The sequence below is a fragment of the Anguilla anguilla genome, chromosome 13 (assembly GCF_013347855.1).
Source record: "Anguilla anguilla isolate fAngAng1 chromosome 13, fAngAng1.pri, whole genome shotgun sequence".
In the NCBI taxonomy this organism is placed as follows: Eukaryota; Metazoa; Chordata; class Actinopteri; order Anguilliformes; family Anguillidae; genus Anguilla; species Anguilla anguilla.
In genome coordinates, this window is record NC_049213.1 from 34,019,786 (window position 1) to 34,041,731 (window position 21,946).

The following is a 21,946-nucleotide window of genomic DNA, read 5'->3' on the forward strand; positions in this document are numbered from 1 at the left end:
TAGAAGACTGCACACTTTTTATTGCGACATTTTTATCCAAGGCATGATGAAGATTCACGTGGATCAAAACACTACAATAAAATGTGTTTTGAATGCAAACTCTCTCTCTCTTCACTTCCTTGAGCACTTACTTTTTAGGCACCTGCTACAGGAACACAAACATATTTTCATAGTGCCGTACATATCTATGACAAGAACATAATTAGACATTATTTCTAAACTTATTAATTAGAACTCAGTGCTATATAGCACAATACAGGCCATGTTAAACCCTATTATATATATTTGTGGTGTTACCCTGAGAGGCCTCACAGTTAATAAAAATATCTTCATGGCGTTTAAACATTTATCGATTGAGAAATTGGCTGTTCCGGATCTCAAAGTTTTGCCAAAGGAACCGTCCACATTATGGGAGACTGCAGCATACACACAGCTTTATTTTTGTTAAACATTTGACAGATTTATTGTTGCATTGAGCTGTAACAAAAAGTACCCCCGTCCCCCCCTCCCTCCCCATTTTATTGGACTTAATTCCCAGTTCTGCTGCTGCTGTTCTGCAGTATTTACAGACTTGTAGAAATCTTCGGTTAAGAAAGGGGAAGAAGAAAAAAAAAAAGAGACACATGACTAAGAGCTAGTTCCTGCGCGGACAGCAAAACCAAAATATTCTGCAAAAGTGCCACAAGGAAATGCGTGGCCTGAAGCTCCCTTCGGCCTTAGATGTCCTTAATGACCTCTTCTAGCTCTTCCTTTGAGTACATGTGAAATGTCTTCCCCGGTTCTATTGTGGCCAGCTAGAGGTCAGGGAAGAGAACGGAGGAGAAAGCTTGAGTTATTCAAATCGATATGGCGACCTTCAAACATCAACTCGCCAGTTAAAACACCACAAATTTGTTGACCACTTTTTAAACAGGCCTGGGCTGTGCGGTTACTGGACTGGTCTATAGTTGAACTGGATTTTTTTTGAAAATCTCTAATTCTGCACATTGAAGACGGCTAAAACTGAACAGAATTCTATTTTTGAGCAGCCCTGTTGTGACTATTGCCCGTCATGGAGGGGATTTAACTGCACAGGAACAAACTGTAAAATTTCACTAAATAAACATTCATTAACAGCAGCTATGGCCCATATTCCCTGTCAACCAGTCCATGATGATTGAGCTGTTTATAATCAAGGGCTGTTTAAAAATTATTATTTTTAGGATAATCTGTGGTTTAGGGCCTTTGAGAAAGGACAGCCAATCACCTCAATGTTAGTCGCATTCAGCTTCTCTTCCATAACCTGCTTCAGGATGGTGAGGGAGGACTTGATGGCATCCTTTAACGTCATGGACTGGAAAGGGGAACCGGAAAGAGAAATTAGGTCATATATTCATGAGTCTTAAAACATTCTTCCAAAGTTACTACCTTCCTTCCTGTTGAAATGAGAGGGAGAAAGAGAAAGAAAAATTCAGAGTCCATCTTTCGTTTTCCTCCAACGAGATACGGCAATCAATCCAGGACATCCTAAGCTACGCTAATGACGCTCCCAATTAGACTCTGCGTGTGACCGGGCCCTGAAGTGACACTGTCGACAGCCCTGAAGTGAGGCGGCGACTGTCAATCACAAAATGCATTTCAACCCTGCCCCGCCCCTGATTTTAACCCACCAAACCCCAAACCTAAAGACCTCATTCGTGGCCCAAGACTGGCTTAGTAAGGGCCCACTGCATCACTCAACTGGTTAGCATTCTTCCCCCGGAATGACCCGACCCGTGGCAGAGACCCTGGAGAGAGGGGTGCAGCTGTACCACAGCGATGATCACAAACACAGATGTAGCAAACCGGGAAGCTTCCCAAAGCCCACAAACACAACCGCGATCCTGCGTTTCCATTTAAACCAGCGCCACCAAAGCCTCGCATAAAGCAACAGCGGCCAGGTCCCGTATAACCATCCCCGCTCGCTCACTTCCAGCTCCCCCCCCGCAATGTTACCGCTAGGGTACACACCGCAGGCCAGGCCACAAGGCATCCTGTTCCCACCAAGCCGTACTCATTTAACCTGAGAGATCAATGAAGAGGTACTGACAAAAAAAAGCTAATGTTTGAGCAGCACAACATGGATCTTAGTCATAAAAAGTGTGACACAGCTGCATGATTTCAAGGCTTGGGGAAAAGAAGGAAAAAAGAAGGGGGAAAAAAAAAGGGTTATTCCAAATGCTTATTATTGTTAAAATTAGGAGTGCATGACAACGAAATTTTGAAGGCCAATATCAATAACCGATGGGTATCACCTTGGTTTACTGGCCAATGGCATAAAATTGGTTTTAAGATAGTATGGGGCATCCGTAGTTAGAATAGTTGGGAAGGGGATGGGACGTGTGCAAAAACCAGCCAAGCCTGCAAGGCCTTATCTCATCAGGCCGAGTTCTCTGACCCTGCTAAAAGTTTCCAACTCAAGGTCCTGTTATCCTTGCACTGACCGCGTGCATTCAGGGGGAATGCTCCAACACAAACTTAATTCCCCACAGTGGACACATGGTCCTCGTCCCCGCTGACTGCCCCACACCATTTTTTTTTTTTCCCTGTGCAGGACATTTCCATCGAAGACATTGGCTGTTCCCAGTCTGGCCGTTGTGGCCCTTTTGATTGGATGGAAACAATGAGAGACAGTTCTGTGAAAGGGCCGAGCTCTGCCAGGGGACCGTGGCAGAGCCACCCTGTCCACAAAAGGACAGCGAAACAACACAATGCCATTGTTCTGAGATGCGCGTCTGCATTTGCGTTCCTCGGCAACGCTGGCCCGTACAGTCTGTTCCCGCCAAACTGGTCGCAAACGGCCTTCCTTTTATTTTCCGGAAAACTTCTAAAGGCACGAGAGCCATCATCGTAACTCTGTCAGCCAGATACACGTCCCATTAGGCAGTACCCCTGACGTGTAAGGGCTTACTACTAAAAAAAACTGGGAGAGTGATTAATGCAGATGAGACAGCACTGAAGAGGAGGAGAGGGTTGAGATGGAGACCTCACCTTGTGGTAGACCTCCTGGAGGGAGCTCTGGGCTCCTTCAGATGCTGAGCCAATGGCACGGGCATCGCACTGCACAAACGTGCCCGACGGGTCCATGTGGTACCTGTAAGCGTGCACACACACACATACGCACAAACACGCACATACGCACACACACGCACATACACGCACGTACACACACACACACGTACACACACGCACACACGCACACACACACACACACACACACACACACACACACACACACACACACACACACACACACACACACACACACACACACACACACACACACACACACACACACACACACACACACACACACACACACACACACACCCGCATAAGCCTGTCATCATCAGGTGAAGATAAGTAAACACCAACTTTGTGAGTTTGTCAAGTCAAGTCATTCAAATTTATATAGCACTTCTTCTGACCGAGTCAGCACAAAGTGCTTAACAGATATTGACATGTACACACAGGTAGAGAAATACCCATGTGTACATATGAGTACAGTAAAAGAAAAAACTATTTATTGTGGTTTAAAATAAGTAATTTAGAAACTTAGAGCAATTTATTGTGCTTTCTTTTTAGCCGTATCATTACCTTTCTATGAATTTTTTAAAACTTTGCCAGTTTGTCATGCAAGTAAAATCAGACGTTTTTGAGATGGTAACCACTTTCTGACTAAGGGGGTAAAAATACTGATTACATCCACAGATAGGTTCTTGCACAAATTATTGTGGTCCAGTGTGTAATAAGACTGTAGCACAAGATACTTGTATTCCAACAGTAATGCATCTTCCTCAATGAAGCCGGTTAGAACAATAAAAAAATAATAAAAAAATACAGAGTTTGCTTTGTGGTGCAAGGTCTCCCCCTTGTGTCAGTTTTGCATGTGCAGGCAAACTGAGCTCTGCGCATGGGGTTAATAATTAAAATACAGTTGCTGGTTACGTTCCCTCCCCTATATTGTTCAGTGAAAATTGCATGAAAGTTCATTTCAAAGTATTCTTTTCAATAGCAAGAGCTAGTTAGATAGGCTGCCATGAACAGCTATCCTGAAAAAACTGTCCATTAGTACATTTTGCTTATTGCTAACATTACAAAAGCTGAACTATTCCAGTATAGCAGACAGATGTATTGCTATGAATAATGTTTACTGCTTAAATTAGTAACTGACTCCACAGTACATAGTAGTGCAGTAGATAACTACAAACTAAAAGACACTCACTGAAGGAATGCTGTTGAATTGAATCCCCCTCCCCACCCCCCACAATCAGCATTGAAATGGTAACAGTAACACTGAAAAACTGCAAAGCACCTGCAGCAGACAGTAAACTGATGACGGTTAGCAAACTCACAGTTGCGGTCCCTTCTCATCCAGTCCTCCAAAAAGCAGCGCAACACCAAAGGGTCGGCTCTGGAGAGAGAACAAAAATGAACCACCGTGGGTCAAAGAAGGATGCCTTCCATCAGGGGCGTTTGAAGAGTAAGAAAGAGAATAGATGAGATTTTAAAAATAAAATAAACTTTAAAAAACACACATCCTACCAACTCTGCAGCTACTTCTATATTATAAACACTGTATACTGCACAGTTTCGGTCAACAGTGGCAGCATGTTCAGGAGGCAAACGGGCCGATTTCACAGTCTTGGAATGACAGAAAGTGCCAACGATCGATCAGGGTGTTACCATGGCACCGGGGTCGGCATCTTCCTCGCCGAACTGCAGAGCCAGGTTGGACACGGCCTGGGTGACGCTCTCCACCGTCATCGTCTCGTTGTAGGTGAACCAGTGGTTCTGAGAGGAGGCCAGAGGTTAAACCACGCCTTGAGCTGGATATATGACCAAGCATTGATACACAGACTAAAGGGTAAGTCCAGGTCAATTCGACACACTTTTATACCACATCGCCATTGATTGTAATAGGATTTAGCATGCTTATTTGGGCTTATAAAAAAAAAAAATTTTTAAAAGAAGAAAAGAAAAACCCCCCTGGAACCGAAATTGCACTTTCCCGAATCATTAAGGGAGAAATGTGTGCTAACAAAGTTTCGGGAGGTTAGCGCAACTCCATTACTGTGATTTGCCATATCCACATTACTCTAGGTCATGGGAATATGGTTCTATCATTTTAAAGGTCTTATCCAGCTCTACACATGTACTATGTTCATCCCAAAATTAAAAGGTAATGAAACTCAGAAATGAAAAGCGCATTGAAATTTTGATTGCGCCTGACTATGTCAGTTAGCACTGATCATGTTCAACAACATGGTAAAGAATCAGTGATGTGACGCCACTTAACATATATAACAATATCTCAGTAATGCCCCAAAAACCCAAGGCCAAATTTCTGGAGATGAGATAACCCAACTTTTGGTAAAATTTGATCCATTTTGAAATATAGGTTTTTCACAGATCAACGTTCATGATTATAATCACTCATACCTCTGTTACCTTTAACGTGATAACAGAGGTATGAGTGATTATAACATGGTGCATATTATAAAAGACAGAGCTGGGAAAAATGATAAAAGAATCTTATCTCTATGAACTACATTACTGTAGATAAGGCAAGTCAAAGTCATGGAGTGGCGGCAAGTTGCCCAAATTTGGTTAGCCATATCTCCCCTAAAAAGGATCCAAGGAAAGTGCAATTTTAGTTCCAGGGGTTTCTTATAAAACCAAACAAACATGCCAAATCTTATTCAAACCTGTGACAATGCGGTCCAAACGTGCGTTGAATTGACCCAGACTTACCCATAAAAGGCTGAGCAGAAACCTAGAGGCGTATCAATATCTGTGCTTATTAATCATTTCTTGCACACATTAAAACAAATACTCAATTTTCGTACAGATAAACTTCACAGTCCACTTGGGAGAAGGCTGCATATAATATCAGTAGCAGTGTATCCTGCTTCTGACCGCAGAAGGCCCTGAGGGGGCAAACTGCAGTAAAGCTGGAAAAGCACACACCTGCGTCTCCACACGCGCTTTGTCGATTAGCGTTTTGGCATCAGCTATCAAGCCACTCATGGCACAGCCTGAGGGGAGAGCCAGAAAGAGAGTGAAATCATTAGCAGGAAGCATACGAAACGATGCATTTTCAAGCGTTTCTTTCACCAGTTCTTCACGCTGTGCAAACCACTTCAGCCGTGCAAACTAATTCAGCCAGGTATAATTAAAAGCGTTTGTTCACTCAGATTCACCTCAAGAATTCTTCGCACGTTTCTCCACTTGCACAATATCTTTTTTAAAAGTTATGCCGTTATGTAGCACTCAATTGCCGATGCAACAACTGCTGTTTATAGGGATGCATGATTATACTAGGGTCATATTGCTATTGGCTCATAAACATCTGAAGACAAACCTCAGACCAAGGCTAAAATTACGACCGATATGATGGCCCAAAATGATACAGCAACATAAATGTGCCAGAGGCAATGCCTTTGATACAACGCTGATGCTGTAAATTAAGTGAAAATATCATGCTCAAAAAGTAGCCTAAGCCTAGCCATCTGGAGCTAATTTATCACTTCTTTTTAATGTATCATTTTTCCTGCCAAACTCTACAAACAGCCTCAGAAGCACTCACGCTCTGAAGCCGCACAACAACACACGTTAAGCTAAGAATTAGTCGAGTCTTCTAAATGTAGCACCCAAGTCTTTACTTCTGCTCTATCAACCATAACTTTGTTAACGGCTCAGTTAATAATTACCTATGTGCGTATCAATCTCAACAATCTTCTCAATGCTGCTTGGCTCCATGAGGGGAGAAGTTATCCTTTTCTCTACAGCAAGACACACCCCTTCAGCTGTCTGGATCCCAATGGCTGTGGATCCCAGCTGAACGAATGAGAGGAAACTTGAGCAACCCAAAAAGTCATCACAATCACAATTTCCCCATGTTAGCCATAACTAATCACATTGACATACAAATTTTATGGTTTGGGGAGTGTATTTGTTTAGTTAACTCACACTGTTTATCTAACCTTGTTTTGCTGAGAGGCATCTTATATAAATCAATATAACTGATATGCATCTTCATGTATATGGACTATGATGCTGGATATTTACCACAGCAATGCAGACTAAGTATCTTGCAATATTGGGTTTAACTGGGCACTGAACCTTATCAAAAGTGAAGTTCTGCCACACTCAATATATGTAGACTTATGGCCAATTCACTAACTTTATCCTGGTAACGGTTTTAATGAGTATAAACTACAGTCGCATCAACGTAGCTAGGAAGCTGTAGCAGGTATTCAAGGACCTACCTTGATAGCCTCTATGGCATATTCCACTTGAAAAAGCCTTCCCTCCGGAGAAAACGTATTCACGCCTCTGTAAACCACATAATTAAATATAGTAAGTTCATTATCAACGCAAAACAATACAGTTTTCACAATATCGTAGAACTAGCCTAAGACTATATGGACATGTAATCTGGTCACCGTAACTTGGGTAGCTAACGTACAGGCTGCAATATTGAAAGTGAAACTAGCCTGCTAGTATTTACTGCTTGTAAGCTCTCTCACCATGCATCTTCGTAATAATAAACCTTAATTATGTAAACATTTTAATCATATTAAACAAAACACACACATCTATAAACCGCCTAAGATATGCCGTCCCTAGAAACCTGGGACCAACGTTATGTAGCTAGCTAACCTAGCCTCCTGACTGGCTTTTTCTTGCTAACGTTAAACCAACTGCTAGCTAGCTAAAGGCCTACCTTTGGTCGCGTCTGTCATGACAAAGCAAAGACAGTTTCTGTTTAAATTTTTCTCACCTGTCATACTCCGATCTTGTCAAAAACATTTTGTCGAATTGTCTATGGAGAAAACAAAATAACAATAAAGACAGCGTTCCACTTCGTATCTAAAACAACTAAAGTATTGTACTTTAATGAACAAACTAAGCAAGCAACGCTATCCCACTGCTGCCTACCCATATACCCTATTGGATAAATCTGAGCAAAGGGGGCGGCGATATCTCCAAGATGATCCTTTCATTGGCTGATCTTATAATCATTTAGAAATCAGGATGAAGACATGTTCGTAGCTTAGGCCGGTGCCGTAAGTTAGCACACTACACTTCAATTTCTGTCCAAATCGAAAATACAGTAACGTTAGCTCTACATGCTTATAATGAAAATAAAATAATGAGACCACATTTGTAAAATACCCAGTTAATATAAGCACGCTAGCAATTCAGAAGCACATAATCAAAGAAACTGAACAGGCACGAATTGAGTTAGCACGCCAGTAAGTGAAACAAGGAAAATATACTTTTATGATACACCATGTAGTTATTCAGGTGATGGCTATTTCATCTATATGAAAATAACGTAATCACTCCATATATAGCTAGATATCTACAAGCATAGCACATTTACTTACAGGCTGCACTGCTGAATGAGTTTGCTCGTTTTTAACAGAGCGGGTGACTGAAGGAAGTGCACATTTCACTCTCTTCCGGAGGTTCCTGGAAAAAATATACGTTCCGTCTACGTATGTGAGATGGTACAAAATTAATTTACCTTTTCTTTCCAACAATAATAATAATAATAATTATTTCCATTATTTATTATTGCTGGGAAAATACCTTTTCAGTAGTGTTTTTGACCATTACATAATGCAGTATTTTATTGAAACCTGTATCTGCAAATCCAGAATCACAAATAATGCAGGCAGTTCTAAATATTACCATATAATACTATAAGTAAATCAAAGGTTAACAAAAACATAATGTAAGAATCTGTTCAACTAATACTCCCAAGTCTGTTGCAAACTGAACACATTACACATTCATTTGGGGATTATTTCTTTCTGATATTTATATGAATGTAGCACTGAGGTGCAATCAGGATAGGCCAGCAAAAATAAAAAAATCCAGTAAAAACATAAAATTGTGTATGGTGGTTCATAGACCTTTGTTTTTGCAACATGTTTTGTGCAGAATGAATACTTGTTTTTGGTGATTTAAATACAAAATCTATGCAAATTGGGCCATGGGAGTAGCCAGTGCCTCCAAACCACACACTTCACCACCCATTGCTGGAGTGTAGCCTACAATTTCAGTTTTAATGGAAAATCTATTTGCAATGTCTTCTCATATGAACGCCCATCTGATTATAAATTACTTTTTCCAGTTTGGTGTCTTGTTTTTGTTTGGATACATGTGGTTATTTTTTTGTAATGTGTGGTGAAATGAATAAACAGTTTTGACAAAAGTAATACATTAATAGCACAATCCAATATTGAATAGAGAGGTAATTTCAGAGCAGGAGAAGGAATTGCATCTTTGAAAGGTTCAAAAAGGAGAGGTGCTATATTGCATATTCAATTAAAAAGGACTAGTCCCTGGTGCAATAAAATCAATGGTTCGGAGCTGACTCAGAACCACGCCAGACTGGCAGCCCCATATGGTTGGGAGAGTAACAGTAAACAGGATACTCACTACCAAGTGACTTGTCTGGTTTGGTCAGGCACCCTAAGTTTGCGTTTACTAGCTGCGCAGTCCTTCAGGGCGATGGCTGCCCAGCTCATCTTGTGGACAGAACAGCGAAAAGAAGAGATTACATTAATTTATCAGATGCGCTTATCCAGGGTGATTTACAGAGTAAAGAGAACGATGTAAATTCAATGCATTGACTTAAATGTCTGGTGTATAAGACGTGTAAACTAAGACCTTCAATCGTTCTTAAGTGAGGTCGGTCGAGCCAGCACACACTGCGTGTCTCTTTAAGAGTTGCAGCAAGAGAAAGTTGTGAATCACGTGTGCAGAGTCAGGTCAAAAAAAAGGGCTTGACAGAAGTTCTCTGAAGTTCTGCAAAGACTGATACATTTTCAAACGGAACTGGGGCTTAAATATTAAGTTCTCCCTCAACAGATTAACATTCAAAAAGAGAAAGTTTTCCTCGCGAAGATAGGTAAACGTTAATCTTTGACTGCAGCACAATGGCCGGAACGCCTCAGGTATGTGGAAATCTTGCCTGCTTCTAACAATTTCTAAATTCCATTTGTAGCTTATCACACCTTCTGCTTGTTCGACATGTTGTTTGTATCCTGAGGTCAATTTACGATTTGTGAACTGTTCTAATATCTGTCGTCTACTTCAGCAAATTATGTCCGGATTCAGGCTTGACCTGGGACCTTTGAAAGAACCTTTGGGATTTATACGAGTTTTAGAATGGGTGAGTACCTGTCATTTCAAGGCTTTTGCTCTGCAAATTACTGTGAGCTCAAGATCACAGAAAATTGACGGGAACGCTACCAAGCAAGTAACCAGCACGCCCCTCATCTTGTTATATTGCGTGTTTTTCTAGTTTCTCAGTTGGAGTCTAGATTTAGTGTAACCTGACTCCATGTTGTTTGTAGATCTCTCTAAAAACTAGCTGAATTTATACCCAGCCTGCAACGCTCGCATGTCATTTTATTAGGTAGCTATGTTATCTGTTACCTTGGGCACACCCTATTTAGCTGGCTAGTTTCTGTCCAAGTTCCTAGCTAAGTAAAGTTACCGCTATACTTCACTTAGGATTATAGTAGGTTAGTTGCGTGTTTTGAACTAAGTTAGCCAACTATTGTAAATTGCGTTTAAAACGTTTATCGAATGTTAGCTGGCTACCTTTCATCTCTTTAATGTAGCTTTAAGGTAAATGCGGTACAGCGTTGACATGCTTTGAACTCTTAAAGGAGATCATAGTCATAAAAGTTCATGCTTGTCAGTTACTCATTAAAATAAGGACTTCCTGTTAAACTTACCTGTTTTCAGTGCAGCTAGCTGTGGGGGTAGTTTCATTGTTCTAGTTCTGTTACCCTTGTAAATGTGCTGCGCTTTTGTTTTGGTCACATTTGTGCAGAGTGAGCATTTAGTTAAATTCAAAGTTCTTAACATCTCTGCATATTCGGCAATGGATACGTCTAATCAGATTATATTGCTGGTGCCTTTACTTATATGCGGCTGAAAGTGTTGCGTTATATGATTTCTTATTGTAGGACTCAATAAAAATACATCTTACGTATTAATTTCATGACCAGTGTAAAACTCACGTCTCCGGCTTCCGGTAATCAAAGCCGAGGCTCATAAAAGGGATTGGCGTCCTGGCCTTGAATTTACAACTGACTTTTGTTCTAAAATCAAGAATAACAGCAGCTAAACGTAACTTTAGGTATTCCAAGCCATGAAGGTACTGAAACCGTACTGAAAGGATCTTTTTCCTGCCGTGTATTTTTCTATAACGCACCCGGCCACATATATAGTTATTTATTTATTATTATTATTTTATGTTTAAATTGCTCACCAACGGAGTAGAACATAGGATCCCACTATCAACTGTAAATTCCAGAGGAAGTCAAATATTAGTCAACCAGTGGGTTGCTTAGATGGCTTCTTGCACAATGGCTTGGGGTGTCAGACTTTCGTCACTTAAACGACCAGGACCGTTTATTGTGTTAAACTCCACGTCTTTTCTCACAGCAGGTTAAAAATTAATCCCATTTCCATAATATTTGCATAAAATATTCTGGCTGTCACATATGGCATACAGCCCAAGAATGATGTTGAATCACCTGTGTCCTGCTAAAGTCTGCAGGTTTTTGCAGTAAAACAGTTTTGAAATCAAACACAAAAGTGTCTTGAAATAGGGAAATCATAAAATTAGTTTCAGTTTTGGGTGGTTATCACAAGTAAAGCAGTTTTCAAATACCTCAAAGAAGATAATGTTGAAAAACAAAACTGAAACCACACAAGCTCAGATATTCTGCACATTGTGTGCTTTATAAACATGCACAGTAAGAATTTACCACAAGGAGATGGGGGTGACCTATAAAAACCACCCAAAACAGACTTTGCTCAGTGTTCTCACATAATTACCCAATGTAATGGGGGCACCGTGTGTTAAAGACCCTGTTTCTTTTGCCTTATGGTGGGAATTGTTTCCCATTGTCAACACCAGACATTTAGCTTCAGCAGGACTGTTGACTGTGTACACAAGGTGTAGATGTCAAACAGATCCAGGTAATTACAATTCTTATCTTACAGGCGGAGTTTAATACGGAGCTACACTATGCCCCCTTATTTTCTGTTCAGTGGGTGTGGCTAGTTACCAGGAAAGGTGCTGGAACCTGGTGCATGCATTAGCTTGTATCAGAGGATATGCTGCTTTTCAGAGAAGATTTTGTATAGTTATATTGTTCATATATTAGTATTCAGCGGCTATGTACTTGACTTAAAAAAACAGTAAATTTAGACCTGAACAATAATTTTAAAAGTGTGTAATGTAATGTAATGTAAAAAGTGAATTTAAGAAACTTCCCGTAAGGCTAACAATCATGAATACATTTTCTTTTGTTTCTAAGACATTTAAATTAATTTATGTGCAATGCGTGAAACAAAAAATATAATTACTGTAAAATGAAATAGAAGACTATATTCAGCAGTTACATATGCTGTGACTGAAAAAGACTCAAGAGAATATTGGTCAAAATGGATTCATGGACTGAAACCATGATAATGCCTTAAACCAGTAACACACACCGTCAGGCTCTCTGTACAAGCATGGTGCGGGTTTCAATTCAGTTTCTATTCAAACTGAAGTGGCGCCGAGCACTTGGGCTAATGTGCTAGTGGAGTAGAGGCATACAGTCCTGTTGTCAGCAAAAATGGTAGTGCCGAATTCTCCAGATGAGACCAGCTGATTTCTCGCTCCACACACGCACACACACTTCCTATTTTCATCCCACTGTGACGGCGAGTTGGAGAAGGTGTATTTTTATAAGGAGTCAATGAGAAGCAGAATGCTCAGTGTTGGTGAATGAGCCAGGGATGTACAGTTGAGATGGCTTATTTGCAGGGAGGGTGTTGCCCCACTCAGGAGGGGGGGGGGGGGGAAGTTGAAAAAAAAAAAAAAAAAAAACTCTTCTGCACTGTAATGTTAGAATCAGGCTTTTTTTCAACTGGGGCAAGTCTGTCTGACGTGGTGCAACATGATTGGTCTTCCATGCTTATTACCCACTGACTGTAGTGCATGACATCACACTGAACTCTGTCCATTAAGATAGCTTCACCTTTATTACAAGGCTGGGCTTGTGGCACAAAAAAGGTGATTCATTTTTTCCATCCAACTTGTGTGGTGTAAAATGATCTTTTCTCCCCTCTCTGGATATCTCCTCACAGATTTAACATGCGTGCCAATGTGTACTTGAATTTGCATTCTGCCCACAGTCAAGGCACAGCTCAGTCAGTTGAATAAACCCACAAACGTAACTAGGTGACCTAGCCCTTTTCCATTGCCTGTGGAGGTTTTGGGGCATTTATGGTGTGAGGAAACATGGTCCCAAAGACAGGAAGTAAATGGTGTTCATTATAGCCAAGCATTAAAAGTTAAGAGTTTATCAACGTTACCTATGCAAGACCCTGATAGGGGTTGTGGTTGACACTTTACAGGTTGTTCCTCCCTCTGCACTGAAAGTTATTTCCACTGTTATATGAACATGGAGAAACAGAGCTGTGTTAGATTAACAATAGTAGGAAATGTGGTAGTATTGCTTTGTAATAGCCTGGCATTAGTATATGCTCTGTAAAGAATGCATGAGGTTTTGGTTGTAACTTGCCATCATTTGATACAAATAATTTAGCAGACTGATTTTTGCATTTACACATTCAAATGAGGTGAGATAGGGACTTTCAGAGAAAGTGGTAGGATACTGTTCATGGTGAAGCCTTCAGTTGAAAAACAAAAGACAAAACCTTGTTTAGGGTTTGGGGAAAATGTAGGTGTTATCACAGCAAATTCACTGATAACTCTTGTCAACTAAGTGCTTTCATGAAAAAATAAGAATGACTATGTACACTCAAATACAAATATGGCTAGCCAAGACCACTAAAATACATATTTTTTAAAAAATTTTGCTGCTTGGAATTTAAATGACGGTGAAAACAGTGAATGTTCTCTCCAAAGTAAACAAGATCATACATTACACCTGTAACAGGGGAAACAAAAACTGTGTAGAGCACATATTGTTGCCACGACACTAGCTTTTCTTTCCAAGCACCACAGTGAAATAGGAGCAAGTGTTAGCATTAATCAGTGACTACAAAAGTACACTTAAAAGAGCCCGGTGCAGTGGTCCCATAGAGAGAGCTTCCTGTGAGGAAGAGGGCGAGGCAGGAGCTGCGGGGGGAAAGCCGAGCGGTTTGGGTATTTTCGTGAAGGGGGGAAGCCCGGACGGGATGCACACAGAGGGCCGGGGACTTTGCGGCCTTCCCCTCTATCCTTGCAGGTGAACATCGGAGAGAGGGGGAAAAAAAAAATACACAACTGCAAAGGTCCTAGTTTTCAGTGCGAGTGCCCATTTTGCTACTAGAGTTCACACTTCCAATTTCATTTTTATAAAATTTAAAATTGACCTTCACTGCAGGTATGTTTACTGGTGATGTGTTTACAAAACCAACTCTACAGGAAATCGTTGGGAGTGGAGGTGCAGGTGGTGGTGGTGGTGGTGGAGGGGGGGGGGGGGGGTGGAGCGGAGCGAGAGGTGTCTTCAGGTCATTGTTGTACCAATTGTTGTACCATTGTTGTACCAACTGTTATATATTTCATTAATCTTCATTATTTTCTTCTTGGCCCTTTGACCACTTTCCTTCTCTTCATCTTGTGTTTGTGTTGGTGGCTTAACCCTTTATGGTGTAAGATCACAAATATGTGATTAGAATGTTCTTAACTGAACATTCTAATGCCGATGTAACAATCACTTACTGGTGATTGAAAGCGATGGAATGCTAGAACACTGATGTAGAGTTTTGAAAAAACTCAGCTGGGAAACAACCAGCAATGATAGTTCAAGACAGGAATTTGAAAGGAGGCTGTCAGTGGATGGAATACCTGTAATATTTTAAGTTTAGAAGGGCATTGCTTATACGAAGGGAAATCATTTACTGTGATTACAGAAATGTACTGATTCTCATCAAAATTTTGTTTCTGTCCAATCTAAAGATGTTCTTTTTACACAGACTTGCTATTTGCGTGTTATGCAATATCTGGTATCATTTTTATTCATGGCTATGTCCGTCTGTCTTCAGGTCTTCAGTATATTTGCATTTGCTACCACTGGGGGATACACTGGGACTACCAGCTTTACTGTGAATTGTCAGAAGCCTGTCTCTGTCGAGGCTAAATTTGCCTACCCTTTCAGGTAGATTATGTGTTTTATACAATATAATGCCTTGTTCTACATTTATTATGAAAATGTAGGCAACAGTTACCCCTCCGGAAAACAGAAATGCATTTTTTTTAAATGTGTGGAGATGTTTTTTTTTGTGATAACTGAATGCTGTTTTAAAACATTTAACTGCGTATGATAATGATATCCAGACATAAGGCTATGTGTTTTAAGTGTCTCGTTATATTTTTATAACTTGCATTTAAACAGTGGGATCTGATGTTGCGTTCACTCCTTCAGGCTTCCAAGCTACGGGTACGACTTCCCAAACTGCAGCGACCCCGACAAGCCGATGAAGATGTTCCTCCAGAATGACTACTCCTCCTCGGCAGAGTTCTTTGTGTGCATCGGGGTTTTTGGGTTCCTCTACTGTACCGCCACCCTGGTGCTCTACCTCGGCTACCAGCACGTGTACCGGGAGACCTCACGGGGTCCTATGATCGTGAGTCAACAGGAGGGGGGGGTGTCCCAGTCTTACCCGAAAAGAGTCAATGTGGGTGCAGGTTTTTGTTTTAGCCTAGCACGAAGACAACTGATTCTACTCATCAAGGTCTTCACTTCTTCAGTTTAAGATTAATTAGTTAAATCAGGTGTAGTGGTGGGCTAAAACAAAAAAGCCTGCACCCACGGCAGCCCTTTTGGGATGAAGATTGGACACCCCTGGTCTACAGTACTTGCAATGTTCGCTGATCCTCCTTCTGAAAGTGCCTCTAGTTATACCCACCACTTCCTATAATTATGTGATTTTACACAAAAAAATTACGCAGATCAGGATTGTATATCTGACTGATCCAAACCAGTGTAGCAAGCTACTTGTTCATGTGAGCACTCATTCACAGATGCACTTGTAATGAATGAAAATGTCAGTACCCCTCATGGGTAGAAATCTGACATTGTATTTTTTTTAAGCTGTTGAGAGCTCACTTATTGACGGAAAAGAACAGTACTTTCTCCCAATCTCCTGTTTTCCATTGAAACAAATGTAAAATTTACAATGCAATAATACTTCTGTGCCTCAGGGTGGCGCTCAAAGTCCACTCCAGTACTCCAGCAAATTTCTACCTTGCTATATATAAAGTTCAGGCCAGAGTGCACATTGACCCAATAATCAGGTCTTTTCATTATCTCCTTGAGATGCCAAGGAGTCTGGGTGTATGCACAACAACGAAGGAAAAAAATTAAAAACATTCAGGCTTTCTTGGCCTAATAAGAATAATATTAAAGAAGCGGATGTTGAAACGCTTCTCCAAGAAAAACCACAAGGAGCACACAAAGTGAAAACGCAGTTGTACACCGAGAGATGAAGGTGCATGTCCTGGTGTCTGGGACGTCCCGTGTGACACCTTTCCCCTGTCCCGCAGGACCTGGCTCTAACCGCGCTGTTCGCCTTCATGTGGCTGGTGTCCTCTTCCGCCTGGGGCAAGGGTCTAACGGACGTCAAGTCGATGACCAACCCTGACAACCTTGTGAAGACCATTGACCACTGCACGAAAGACATGTGCACCGCTGGCACATTCCCCGCCATGGGCCGCCTCAATGCTTCTGTGGTACGTCCATCGCACGACCCAAACTCTTTGTGTCTCCTGCTCCTCCCCCCCCCCCCCCCCCCCCCCCCTCCCCTTAGGCCATAAGAATATAAAGACCGGACCATGTCTTTTGGAAAGCCCAAAATTTACATTAAAAAGACTCAACAGCAACAGCTTTCCAAATGCAATGACACGGTTACTCGCGTACATCCATACACCTTGTTTTGCACAGTTTCATCGAAAACTACGTTCTTCCGATGTACGCCAACGGTGTACGTCTGCACAAAGTGTCAATCAAAGCATGCCAGTATTCTGGGGCGCAGTGTCAACGTTGTTTCAACATTGCTTCAGTACACTGTATATCCATTTATACAACTGGATTTTATGCAAAAATGTACAATAAAAAAAAAAAGTTTAATTCTGTAAGTTGCTCGGAATAGGAGCATCTGCTAAATGTCTATAATGTAGCTTTACTAAATTACATTACATTACATTAAAGGCATTTAGCAGAGGCTCTTATCCAGAGCGACTTACACAACTTTTACATAGCATTTTTACATTGTATCCATTTATACAGCTGGATATATACTGAAGGAATTTCGGTTAAGTACCTTGCTCAAGGGTACAACGGCAGTGTCCTACCCGGGAATCGAACCTGCGACCTTTCGGTTACAAGCCCAGTTCCTTACCTACTGTGCTACACGCCGTAAAAAGTTTGTCATGAAAAATGTAAATGTGATTTGGTAGGGAACCTCACCCGAGAAAGGATCATTACTGTTATGTGGTTGCAGGAGAATGGAATGTTTTAATGTTTTTTTTATTGAACATCTAACAATTTTAACTTTCTTTTTTTCATTGCAGATTTCTGGATTTCTCAACCTCATCTTGTGGGGTAGTAACTGCTGGTTCATTTACAAAGAGACCCCTTTCCACAAGCCAAACAACCCACCTGTCAGTGTGGGGGAGGAAACAGGACCGTAGTAACTATAGATGTTGTAAACCCTTCTCTCCATCTCTCACGCACACACAGACACAAACACACACACACACACACACACACACACACACACAGAGGGGCTACAGTAGAAACACATCAAGGAACCACAGTTTTTAACAAATATTTTCTATACAACTGCAGTGCAGTTAGCTGAGTTTCAGCTCAAGATACAGTGCTAGAGCAAACCTGGGGCCGAAGGGGAGGGGTGGGGTGCACAGTGACTGCACACTGAATAAGGCATCAGCTGAAAATAATGGCAAAAAGGTGCCACCATTGTAAGACCCCACATGATCCGATTAGTCTTTTTCCTAGAATATCAAGTTTAATTTTATGCTTTTCAGACCAAAGCTCTTCTTTGCAACTGTGTATTAAAAGTAAACCTCTCAGTTACAGTGTAGTCTTCTATTAAATATTCCTCCAAAAATTATCATTTTAGTGCATCTAAACACCGTACTTGGCAGACAGGCTTACTTTTTGGAAGTATGGATAAGGCGTTCTTTATTTACTTTATAAGAGAAAGTAAATTTGAGAAGTAATTTAATGCATTTAAAATAAAAGCTGTTTGTATCAAAGAATGTCATCACCAAATAATGATGTCATGTAAATGTTTGAATCAGCATTGGTCTTTGATTTCCTGCTCTAGTTTGTCACACATCAAATTGGAAAAAGAATTCTAGTCAAATTTTAGTTTTTATTTTGGGTTTGTACAGATGAAATACAAATTGCCTGCTTGTATCTCAACACTAAATTCCCTTCTCTTTTGTACTGTTTGGGAAAACAAAAAACAGCGGGAAAAATACATCTGTTGGGGAAACATTATTTATATAGATGTTTTACACTGGTAATTTATCTGGTCAGTGAGGAATCTAAATTTCACGACTGGATACTGTTTGTTTTTCTTAAAGAACTGTGCTTGATTCTCCACTGCTCTGTTCCTGTGCTTGTTTCGGATCACGCTCCAGTGCGTGATGTTTGTGAGGAAGTGGCTGGAGACCAGCTGATTTAATGTTATCCAGAGATAAGGAAATAAAAAATGGCAAAGGGCAAACTCAATGTGTGGAACTGGCTACTGGTGCCAAAATGCTAAATTTTACCTCAGTGCACACTTGTAGGGGGAGAAGAAGAGAGTTCTTAATTTGTCTTTATCAATAAAAAAAAATCTAATTCTTAATTTTTAAGTTCTTCACTTTAATTCCAATTAAGCATTTGTTAATTATTTGCCACTATTTACACAACACAGACCGGCACATGAAAAAGATTACATAAAAGTGTTGCACTGAAGAAATAACGGAACAATTTTGTAATAACTTATTTAGAGATTCAAAGTTAAAGACAATGTGCGTTGTGGCGAAAGATGTTGGTCTGGTATCCTGCTGTATTTTTTGAATGTAAGAAATAACTGGTGAAAATGTTTTCCTTTTTTCTACAGTAAATGTTGCATCTTGTAAAGCTTTTAGTACCTTGTATGCCTTAAAGTTGTCTTAATATGGATTTATTTTGGAACTTATGAACAATTTTAAGTAGTCTTGAAAAAATTTTAAAAGATTTTAAAAAAAGAACCAAGGGAACTTTTTTATTTACCTTACACTGCAAGCAAGTGCAATTTGGCTGACTTCACATACAATTAGGCTAATTGATCATAAAGTGTATTGTTCATATCTGGCTAAATCTGTTGTATTTTATATTTTGTCATAGGCCTATAGGTGAAGATACCTAGTTGATTGAAATGTTTTATTTTTGGCTTTGCACTTGTTATAAGTAACATTTTGTCTCACACATGTCAATGTATCGCTTGACTGTTTATAGTGAGCACTGTGCTAGTGAAGTCACTGACTGTATCATTCTGCTACCTGTATTGCACTTAATAAAAGGAAGGCAGGAGATGCAGTTCACGCCATTTGAGTATGTTTTCATTTTACAGCAGGTTCATTTGAACTTTTTTTTCCCATCAATTGTTAACGCAATCAAGCAATGGATTTAATAATCAAGTTCTATTTTAAGGATCTTCCTCTGAATCGGACGGGGCTGTTTGGATTGCGACAGTTATTTGCACTCGCCACCATCATGAGCAAAAAAAAAAAATTATTACAGAACAGCTGTAAAATATTACAGGACAGCTGCTTGGTTGTGGGTTATTATAGAACCCGGGCAAACTTGGCAATCCCTATCTTAGCCTCAGCATAGCGTTACTGTCACTCCCGCACCTCTGGCCCGCTGAAGAAAACATTTATAATGGAGGGCCTGTTGGGTAAATTGTTCTTGTCTGTTGTGTCCAAGCTCCACTGGCACCACACCTTCCCCCATCACAATAGACTAGACCATGGATCTATTAACTCACGGTCTATGTACAAACTACACTGACCAGAAACAGCGTTTTCTGATAGAATTAGCTTTTGAATAATTTGAGGCAATGGTATCGTGGGTGTGCTCATGTTGCATGAACCTCTTGAGTTTTCCCAAGATTCAGTTCACATCATCATCTCAATAAGCTTTCCTTCGGTTCTTATTACCAGAATGACTGCAATAAGCCCCCTAGTAGCACAAATGTCTTTCAGAAATGTCGTGGTTCAGGTTTATGATGTATATATAAATAACAACAGTGACTGGTTACATTACATTCATTTGGCAGACGCTTTTATCCAAAGCGACGTTCAAAAAAGTGCATAAGTGCATGGTTAAGTGGCGGTTTTAATCGAGATTGTATTTAGTGTTCAAACTGTCTGCATTCCCCCCTTGCTAAGGCTTTACATGGAATGTTATGCGAGATCTACCGTTTTCTAACCCGTTATTCTTGACCAGGATTGTGGGGGGAGCCTATCCCATCATGCAGTGGAATAGAGGCAGGTATACACCATATACACAGGTTTCAAATTGCGGGGCCCACACACCATTCATGCACCCATGCATACCTACAGGCAAATTTTGAGTCACCAGTTGGCCTGCATTCTTAGACTATGAGAGGAAACTGGAGTACCCGGCGGAGGCCCACACAGACATGAGGAGAACATGCAAACTCCACGCAGAGAGGTCCTCCGTTGGATTTAGACTTGGTACCTTCTTGCTGCGAGGCAACAGTGGTACTCAATGCACCACCATGCTGCCCCCATTTCATTATTCCACTTAAACATTCATTCATTTCACTAATTATATCTATTTATTGAATGCTAGTGCTGCTGACCATTCAATAATAGACCAATAAATCGCTTTTGTTGGTTTGTAGGTTTTGTCCCTTTCTACCAGGCAAGAGTAATCAACTGTCGACCAACTTATTCAACAGTCTCAAGGTAGAATCACATAGAAAAGAAGACTAGCAGTACTCCTGGCCTTGTGGGCCAAATTTAAGTATCCCTGGTTTAGAGATTGGGGAAAAATAAATTATGCAGCTGAGTTATGTCCAGCACATGCAGGATGTGACTCAAACATCCCTACAAGAGGAGTGGGCCATCTACATTCAACCAGCAGCCAACTCAAAGAAAGGTTCAATAGTGTGGCCATTTTTGTTACACAGTAAATTGTTAACATGAGGTATTATTCACAAGGTCTTGCTAGTTCATTACAGTGGGAAGGACAATGCATGAAACAGTAAGAACAATACTTTTCTACCTTATCAATGTGTGGCTTCCATATGTGGACTCTTGCTCGATAACTTCGTGCTTCCACCATCAAAGACTCCCACCCATCTCCACGTTGTGCCTGCGCACGCAGGTAATTCTTCACTGGCGGGAACGCGACAGATGACGTAAGGTTCGTGCTCGCGCAGTGATGATGGCGGTGCGTGAACGCGCAGTAGCAGTAATGGCTGCCCTGGATCGGCGGGTCCCCAGTCTCGATGATTTTGTGGGTCAAAGCTGGAGTTCCTGGGTAGAAAGAGCAAATGTTTTCGTGTCGGATGGTAAGTGATGGTTTCGGCATGAACAATGCGCCATTTCAACTGGAACTGAGGCCAAGTTACGTTTTATTTTCGCGGAAACGCACAGCACCCTGACCATATAACCCAAACAAAGGACCCGCTGGGTCCTAGCGCTGGATGTGTATGTCGACTCGAGTTGTGGAACTCTCCCGGGTCCTAGCGCATATAAAGCATGCGTTTAAAAAGTAACGAAGCATGTTAAATGTCAAGTTGATTTCCAGGAAACAATGTATTGGATTTCTGACATTTTTGTAAAAGTGAAACAAATGACCGT

General features: G+C 40.9%; 3 protein-coding genes across 8 annotated transcripts in view; 2 read left to right on the forward strand and 1 right to left on the reverse strand.

The window, feature by feature from the left end:
* Positions 1 to 21,621, reverse strand: psma5 (proteasome 20S subunit alpha 5). 4 transcript variants are annotated; one of them, XM_035388942.1, is made up of 11 exons: positions 21,366 to 21,621; positions 8,415 to 8,499; positions 7,805 to 7,846; positions 7,290 to 7,356; positions 6,732 to 6,858; positions 5,989 to 6,056; positions 4,705 to 4,812; positions 4,374 to 4,432; positions 3,010 to 3,112; positions 1,247 to 1,333; positions 1 to 794 (listed from the first exon to the last, which is right to left on the reverse strand). In XM_035388942.1, exons 3-11 carry the CDS (start codon positions 7,831 to 7,833, stop codon positions 717 to 719), a joined length of 726 nt encoding a protein of 241 aa, XP_035244833.1. In that variant the 5' UTR covers positions 7,834 to 7,846; positions 8,415 to 8,499; positions 21,366 to 21,621; the 3' UTR covers positions 1 to 716. The 4 variants fall into 4 exon arrangements, with proteins under 4 accessions (XP_035244833.1, XP_035244834.1, XP_035244832.1 ...); XM_035388943.1 differs by lacking the exon at positions 21,366 to 21,621 and adding an exon at positions 11,321 to 11,341; XM_035388941.1 differs by lacking the exon at positions 21,366 to 21,621 and adding an exon at positions 9,475 to 9,563.
* On the forward strand, positions 9,653 to 19,659 carry sypl2a (synaptophysin-like 2a). The gene is made up of 6 exons (XM_035388946.1): positions 9,653 to 9,992; positions 10,136 to 10,210; positions 15,100 to 15,212; positions 15,480 to 15,681; positions 16,601 to 16,786; positions 17,627 to 19,659. The coding sequence occupies exons 1-6, from the start codon at positions 9,975 to 9,977 to the stop codon at positions 17,744 to 17,746; spliced, it is 714 nt and encodes a 237-aa protein (XP_035244837.1). The 5' UTR covers positions 9,653 to 9,974; the 3' UTR covers positions 17,747 to 19,659.
* The window catches only part of atxn7l2a (ataxin 7-like 2a), a 9,002-nt gene continuing 8,580 nt past the window's right edge, over positions 21,525 to 21,946 (forward strand). For all 3 annotated transcript variants that reach the window (XM_035388936.1, XM_035388937.1, XM_035388938.1), the window contains exon 1: positions 21,525 to 21,654. In XM_035388936.1, the coding sequence (XP_035244827.1) occupies positions 21,525 to 21,654 (130 nt within the window). The remainder of the gene's footprint in view (positions 21,655 to 21,946) is intronic.